At 33.8% G+C, this 8313-nt stretch overlaps 1 protein-coding gene across 6 annotated transcripts; it reads left to right on the forward strand.

The window, feature by feature from the left end:
* The first annotated feature begins 490 nt into the window (after positions 1-490).
* LOC123906334 (BTB/POZ domain-containing protein NPY3) lies at positions 491-6452 on the forward strand. Of its 6 annotated transcripts, none has more exons than XM_045956237.1 (6): positions 828-1215; positions 1549-1605; positions 2102-2355; positions 3880-3949; positions 4115-5278; positions 5429-6452. In XM_045956237.1, exons 3-6 carry the CDS (start codon positions 2294-2296, stop codon positions 6002-6004), a joined length of 1872 nt encoding a protein of 623 aa, XP_045812193.1. In that variant the 5' UTR covers positions 828-1215; positions 1549-1605; positions 2102-2293; the 3' UTR covers positions 6005-6452. The 6 variants fall into 6 exon arrangements, with proteins under 6 accessions (XP_045812195.1, XP_045812196.1, XP_045812193.1 ...); XM_045956238.1 differs by having other exon boundaries at positions 2133-2355; XM_045956239.1 differs by having other exon boundaries at positions 491-1215; positions 1549-2355.
* Positions 6453-8313: the final 1861 nt, after the last annotated feature.

Consider the following 8313-nt stretch of genomic DNA (forward strand, 5'->3'; position numbering starts at 1 on the left):
AAAAAAAACATTAGTTAAACATTTCTTTTTGTTATTTCATATTAATATGCGAATAATTCTTAGGTAGACACAAAGATTAAGCCACTAGGTTTGATCTAGTGGTGAGAAATTTGGATAGTATGTTAGATGTCATGCGATTGATCCTCAATTTCATTGTAAATAATAAAAAGAAAAAGAGGTAGGCACAAAGATTCAATCACCTCTTTGGTCACAAACAAAATAGAAAAGAAAAAGAAAAAGAAAAATATTAAATAATATGTATTTTTAAAATTATTATATGATGTATAGTTTTTTTAAGTGTGTGACAGAAAATGTTTAAATTCTTGTGTTCACACAAAATTGCTTCTTATATAAGTGAGTTCAATTACAATTTTATCAAAAATTACAAACTCAACGTGTTATGTTATCTATCATAACTTATAAGCTAGTTTATATACTATTCAATTCAGTATAAATTCGTCCATCAAAAACAATTATGAGTTATCCGCTATATTTTTTTTTTTAAAAAAAGCAAAATCTATATGTATATGTATATAATATAAGTATATTTGAATTGACCATTGATTTTATGGTGATAAATTTTATGTTATTTTTTTTTTTCTTTCACCACCAGTTTAATCTGATTCGGAGGTTTGTTCCGGCATCAAGTTATTTTAGCCCCTCCCAATCACAATTACAGGGATCGAACGGTAGTCCTCTCTAACAGGTTAAGCACCGATAACTTTATTTTATTTTAGAACAAAAAAAGAAAGCAAGATTAATCGGATTAATTAACTTCAAATAATTTTTTTCTCATAGTAGAACCAAACATATACCAAGAGATGACAGAAAAGGTTAATGAGAACAGGAAAGGGAAAAGGAAAAGTTAGGGGATGGTGGGGTTGAGAAAGTGCTACTACTAATTCAAAAGCTATCTATGAGTTGAGAGAGAGAGAGAGAGAGAGTGGGAACATTCTGAAATTGGTTGGCTTTTTGTGTTTGTGCAGCTGTGGTGGTGGCTGTTATCAAAAGATGAAAAACAGCTCATCTTTTTTGAAGGGTCATCTTTTCCTATTCCTTATGTGAGTGAGTGGTTCCTGTGTTACCTATGTAGACAACCTCTTCTTTTATCACACACACTCAAACAACAACCTTTGTGTTTCTTGTCCTTTTTCCCACTCCCATTTTTTTGATTCTTCCTTGCTTCCTTCTCACCACAACTTCTGGGTCTTCTAGGTATGCCTTCAACCTTTGTTTTTGTTTTAACTTTTGAAGCATAACATGAAAAATCTCTTGTTTTTTCTTTGTTTCTTATGTTTTTGCTATTATTGTCCAATTGGGTTGGTTTCAAACTTTCAATGCAGCTTTATTGTTTTAGAATTCTGATAAAAATGTTTACTTTGTTGTTAAATTTCATTTTTTCAAGAAAAAAAAACCTTTTTTTTTTAATCCTATTGTAGTGTGTAACGTGTCTAATGATCTATAGAAACCACAAAAAACGATACTTTATGTCTACTAAATAGGTGGTTTTATGAACTAATACCGAAAAATGCTGTCTTGTGTTTACAGGAGTTGAAATTTCAAAGGAGGGACATAGCTAAAACATGGCTATAGTAGTGGTAACTAGTGAGTGAATGTTGTTTTGAGTATGGAATTTTGTTTCTGAAACTTTGTTGTTGTGACCAGAAAGTGTGTTTGTTTGTTTGTTAGTACTACTTGTGTGTGTGGTTGTGTCTAAATCCATTGTTGGAAATTGGAAATAACAACAAGAACAAAAAAATAAGTGAAAAGAAACAAATACCAAGATTCAGAAACATAATTTTAATAGAGAGTGGGGCGGTGGTGTCAGATTCAACAAGTGGGGGTGTCTGTAACAAAGTTACTCTTCATTTGATAGATAAATTATTATTATATAAATATATGTGAATGTGTGAGTGTGTGTGTTGGAGATAGTTTGTTTTGTTGGTAATGTCTCCTAACATGGTTTATCTTAACCGGTCTCTTTGGACTTTGTTACCAATTTAGTAAGCAACATGTTCTTTGAGTCTCTTCACATTCAAGTCACAAAAAAAGAATAATAATAATAATAACTTAAGTTTAGTTTTATAAACAAAATTTGCAGAGAAAACTCATTCAACCTTCTCTCTTGATAGTCTAACTAGCCTTGTTTCGAGGGAAAGATTCGGTCTTACAAGGAAGAAGAAACTTGATCCTTCTTGGTCTTTACTCTTTATACTAGCAAGTTACTTGCATTCACTTTTGAGCTTTGTGGAGTGATTTGAGCTTTTTTGGAGCTTTTTTCTTTTTGGTCAAGATGAAGTTTATGAAACTTGGATCTAAGCCTGATTCTTTTCAAACTGATGGAGAAAATGTCAGGTATGTATTGTAATCAGTTTCCTATTTCCTATCTAACTAGATCAGTTTTGTCTTGCTTAGATTCATATGTTATCTTGATTTGTTATTTATGATTTGTTCTTTTTGATTTCCTTCCTAATCTATTTGGTTGGTTCCTTTTGTTGGATTTCTGCTCATATTTCAATTGTTCCCTTGTCTTCCCCTTACCTTGAACATTTGGTTTAAGTTGCCTAGAATTTAGTCTCCTTCAATATCAAGGGCTTGTTTGGATTGACTTATTTAAGCTTACCTATTGGGACAAGCACTTGTGAGACTGTTTGAGAGAGCTTATGGAAAAAATCTGACAATAGTAAGCTCTCTAGGATAGCTTATGAAGACGACTTATAGTTTATAGTTTATATGAAAACAGTTCGCCTTTATTTTATTATCTTTTGTTATGGAAATAGCTTATACTTTTGTTATGGAAATAGCTTATACATAAGCACTTATATGATAAGCGATAAGTTGTTTATCCAAACATGGTCCAAGTTATCACAAGTTTGATTATCATTTTGTCCTGATGGACCCTGTTTTTGTACAATTAAAATCTTAGAATTTTTCTAGCAATGCATTGAGCTTGTTTTTGTTGTCCTAATAGTTCTACAGCTTATAGGATGAAGTTACTAGCTCATTAATTCTTTTTGTTAAAATTATATTTTCTTCTCTAATTCATAGTATAAGAGCATGCATACCATTTTGCTTGATTGTCTTTGTCAAATTAAGTATAAGTATGTTTGAAGTTCTATTCTTTATCTGTCAAGGATATGCAACCGATCTCCATAGTTCAGAAAGATATCTTTACTGAATGTGCGTTGTTTCAATCTCACACGTAGTATGAATCTAATTTTGATTGACTGAAAATGTCAAAAGCTCTAACTAATCATATAATTGCACCTATTCAAAAGTTCTTGCTTCAAGTTAATAAAGCTTAGTTAGTACAATAATGTATGCTTTTCTGTTTACTAGCGTCGAAAGTTTTACTTTGAGACGGTATAAAATTTAAATCTTCCCATATGCGCATTCTGTATTTTCATGTAAGATTTGGGAGTTACTCGTGTTACTAGCTCATTTTCCATCAATACGCATGATGTGCTCAATAACAGTGAGATAATTTTTCAAGCTTTTGACCTCAATTTCATTCACGGTTATTTTTGGTTCCAAATTCAAACTAGTGAGTTCTTAAGCCCTGAACCAAACTTCTGAGAGTGACCATATTCATATTTGGTTTTATGTTCTGCATCTTCATCATCTATATGAACAATATTAGATGCGATATTTATTCTTGTTTCAGCAGAACAAACATGTGTTTTCATTGATTGGAGATCAAGAAAGATAGTTTTATTCTTTTCATTTCCCCCCTCATTTTGTAGTTAATATGTGCATGCCAGAAAACGTACTATTGCTTGTCGTCATACTGCAGTAGATTCAATATAGTTCTTCCAGTATTTTTCTTTTGAATTGTTCATTTCATTCATTATTAATGTGACATGGCATATATTTGTTCAGGTATGTGGCAACTGAGTTGGCATCTGACATAGTCGTTAATGTTGGGGACGTAAAATTTTATCTACATAAGGTAATGTTCTACTCTACCTAACACTCTTTCTGTAACAATAATACTCTTTTTTTAATTATTGTATACAATTGGTTTGTTCAATTGTTTGTGCTCGCTACATAAGTTTATTTGGTTCGATTAGCGTTTTGGCTGCTGATCAAATCTTTACATGATACATATCTGCAGTTTCCACTTTTGTCCAAAAGTTTACGCTTACAGAAGTTGGTTTCAGAAACAAATGAGGAGGACGACGAAATTCATATCCACGACATTCCCGGAGGACCTGTTGCTTTTGAAATATGTGCAAAGTTCTGTTACGGTATGGTGGTCACTCTAAATGCATACAATGTGGTTGCAGCTCGCTGTGCAGCGGAGTATCTTGAGATGTATGAAAACATTGAAAAGGGAAATCTTATCTACAAGATTGAAGTCTTCATCAACTCCAGCATTTTCAGGAGCTGGAAAGACTCCATTATTGTTCTACAAACAACCAAATCTCTTCTTCCATGGTCCGAAGAACTTAAGATTGTGAGCCATTGTATCGAGTCAATCGCTACCAAGGCTTCAATGGATCCATCCAAGGTGGAGTGGTCATACACATATAACAGGAAGAAGCTTCCGTCTGAAAATGGTAACGATTCACACTGGAATGGTGTTAGGAAACAACTAATGGTTCCAAAGGATTGGTGGGTGGAAGACCTTTGTGATCTCCAACTCGATCTCTATAAGCGAGTCATGTCAACAATAATGAGCAATGGAAACGTTTCTGGTGCAGTTGTCGGAGAAGCTCTAAGTGCATATGCTTCTAGAAGGTTGCCTGGCTTCAACAAGGGTGTTATCCAAAGTGGCGATATCACAAAGAATAGATTATTGTTGGAAACTATTGTCGGTTTATTGCCTCCAGATATGGGAAGTGGCTCTTGTGGTTTCTCACTGAAGTTATTAAAAGTGGCTATTCAGTTGGAATGTGAAGTATCGGTGAGATCCGAACTGATGAGAAGAATAGGTCAACGCCTTGAGGAGGCTACAGTGGCTGATCTTTTGATTTGTGAGACGGGTGGTGAAACAACTTACGATGTTGAAACTGTGCAGAAGCTAGTTGAAGTGTGTGTAGCACATGAACAGCAATCTCTGTTGGAAGATGAATTGCAAGAGATCAGAAGCCCTAAGATGGTATCAAATTCCACTAGCAAGTTAAAGGTAGCAAAGCTGGTTGATAGCTACCTTGCTGAGATTGCACGTGATCCCAATTTGCCTCTTCCAAATTTCGTGAATATTGCTGATTTGGTATCAAGCTTTCCTCGACAATCTCATGATGGCCTTTATCGCGCCATTGACATGTATTTAAAGGTTAGTTAGTTCAAACTATAAATATTTTATAAGCCTAATTCCTTAAACTATGAAGACATACACAGTAGTTTAACCTGCAAAGATATATGTAGAGCTATTTTCCATTGAATGCAACCAAATTTCTAAGACTTACGCTACTATGTTATGCAGGAACATCCTGGAATCAGCAAAAGTGAGAGGAAAAGAATATGTAGGTTAATGGATTGCAGGAAGCTGTCTGCAGAAGCTTGCATGCATGCAGTGCAGAATGAGCGGCTTCCTCTCCGTGTCGTTGTACAGGTTCTCTTCTTTGAGCAGATGAGAGCTTCAACGACATCATCATCAGGAGGCACGAGCACTCCTGATCTTCCCGGTTCTATCAGGGCGTTGCATCCCGGTGAATCTCATGGTAGCTCAAGGTCTACTACCACCAACACAGAAGAGGAATGGGATGCAGTTGCAACTGCAGAAGACATAAAAGTTCTGAAAGGGGAACTCGCTGCACTAAAATTATCAGGCGGAAGTAGCCAGAGTAGTGACAGAAACAGCAACAACAATGCAGAAAAAGTTGCTGCTAACAAAATGAAAGGTTTCCTCATGTCAAAGAAAATATTCTCTAAGATTTGGTCCAGCAAAGAAAAAAACGGAGAGATTACTAGCTCTGATACATCCGAAAGCCCTGCTTCTACAGTTGTTGAGGAGACGAAGTCTACGCCGTCTAGAAGTAGGAGGCAATCAGTATCTTAAAATCTACCTTTTCTGCAGACTTCAAGCACCGTTGCATCGCTGTATAATTGTTGATCACTTTGGTAGCATTAGGAGATATAGCTTACTTGACATCTTCTAGCTGATACTGATTGTGGCTTAAGGTATGAAGGTTTTTTGTGGCTACATCTTATCGAAGGAACCGGTTTTGTTGTAGTATAATGAGAGAAGGATTATCATTGACTTATGAACTGCTAAGACTAAGACAAAATTTGTAAGCATTTTAAGATATAAGGTTAACTAACTAGAATCAAGTGCTAATGAGCTTATATAACTAACTAAAATCAAATGTTAGGCTCAATTGCCTAGTCTAGTTTGTATTGGTTCTTAAGTAACTTGCATTACACCACTGTTTTGTTGGGTTTAGCTGGTGTTTTCACTAATTTTCACCTACTTTGATTGTTATGCTACAGCATAGACATTGTTGCAATTTCTTACGAGGGAATTTCACTTGATAGGTTTTGACATTTTACTGTAGTAACTACAATTATTAACGCATGCATTTGATTTGAATAAGGAATAAAATAAAATAATGTTGGCAACACAATTTGCTCCTAATCGCTACTCGTTTCAAAGGCACACAATTTGTGCACCGGTAAAAACACTAGTTGGCGACATTTTTATCCTCGTCACACCACTCTCATCCTCCTATAGCAACATAGATCTGACATTGTTGTTGAGGGCCAAACCCGATGTTCCAACCTATTTCACTATCGTAGGGAGAGACGAAGAAGGTGGGGAGGTTGGTGCGCAACAAGTCAGCAACATAGTCATAGAAAGGCAATTTGTGATGAGCTTTACATATATCTAGTTGTTCCAGCTAGGCTTTGAAACATATCTATGTAAACAATTGCATAGTAAGATTGTCAAACGAAACGAATCTCTCTAAATTGTGGAGATGCCCTAGAGCGCGTATTAAAGACAAATTTTCGGATTGTTGTGGTAGGAAAAAAAAAAATCAATTTTTACCAAAAGAAAATCAAATAACTTAGAGAAAAACAAAACTTACAAATTATTACCATAAAACTATTCTATAAAATCTTATTTATATCGATAAATAGTAGGTAAAAAGTATAAATTCAAAGAAAACATGGTGTTATCATAAGATTAAATGAAATGTTAGGTAGCTGCATAACTAAATTCAAAAAATAATCACCATGCCCTTTTAATCATCTATTTTGATGTATGATTAGGACAAATAATGATCAATTTTCCTTTTGCTTTTCCTTGTCTTTGAAGAGTGTCACTCAAGTGGTTGATTTTTATAAACATGTGTACCTTATTACAACGACAACATTAATTGGAACATTGTCATCACGGCAGAAGTGATCACACATGTCAAATCCCATCTTAGTATTTTTTAATCAATCCACCTTAATATAGAGATAGACTCGTATTTAAGAGGTACAATAGACCCAATTATCAGTGGAGTTTTTATAACTTGACCTTGGAATCGAATGATTTGACTAAATAAATATTTTTGTAAACTCATTTCACTAAATATAATTTACTTATTAATTTTTACTTTTTAAAAGCTTAGTTATTTCGAAAATATCTTAGCTTACTTAAAAAAAAAAATATGCCGTGCTATATTAACTTCAACTCTTCAAGTTTATAGTTAACCAGCTATTTATCTTTTTCTTAGAGCATATTTAAAAAGAGTATCATAGAGAATTTCATAGACAAATGATCTATACCTTATTTAATTTTATCATTGAAGTTCTATGACGTAACATAGAGTGTATCAAAATTGATGATACGGTACTTTATTTAAAGTATCATATCATCAATTTAATATTACTTTTTTAATTAAGACAAAGTTAAAAGCATAAATATAAAAGGGATCACTAGTTATTAATGTATGATACTCAATGTGTTATCACCATTAAAACAAAATATGTATGAGTTGTATAAGTATTACACTAGTTAGTAATGTATGATAATTAAAGTGGTATCATCGATGAAGATGCTCTAAATGTCCTACAAGCCCAAACCAGTTAAATGATTAGTCAAATAAACCTATACATAGTGGAAAAGGAAGAGGAGAAACTCACAATTTTCTGTCTCTCTTCTTACACGGCAAATTGATATATCTGTCCTTCATATGACTATTTGTCTCTGGCCAATTTTATTAAACTCTATTAATGTGACTTGGAGAGTGGACCTTTACACCTAATTTATGTTTAATCAGTGACAATTAGGCAAAGACTTAATTAGCATGTTCGATCCCAACCTTGCCTACCACTTCATACACGTATATATATGATTGACTAATACCAATACTAGCGTGC

Source organism: Trifolium pratense, linkage group LG2 (genome assembly GCF_020283565.1).
Source record: "Trifolium pratense cultivar HEN17-A07 linkage group LG2, ARS_RC_1.1, whole genome shotgun sequence".
NCBI lineage: Eukaryota > Viridiplantae > Streptophyta > Magnoliopsida > Fabales > Fabaceae > Trifolium > Trifolium pratense.

What these genes read in the sequence shown, in the direction of transcription:
- LOC123906334 (XM_045956239.1), top strand. Translation starts at nt 2,294, where the DNA reads ATGAAGTTTATGAAACTTGGATCTAAGCCTGATTCTTTTCAAACTGAT. An exon ending in ACTGATGGAGAAAATGTCAG is followed by an intron (nt 2,356 to 3,879) that starts GTATGTATTGTA and finishes ATATTTGTTCAG; the next exon opens with GTATGTGGCAACTGAGTTGG. An exon ending in CCATTGACATGTATTTAAAG is followed by an intron (nt 5,279 to 5,428) that starts GTTAGTTAGTTC and finishes TATGTTATGCAG; the next exon opens with GAACATCCTGGAATCAGCAA.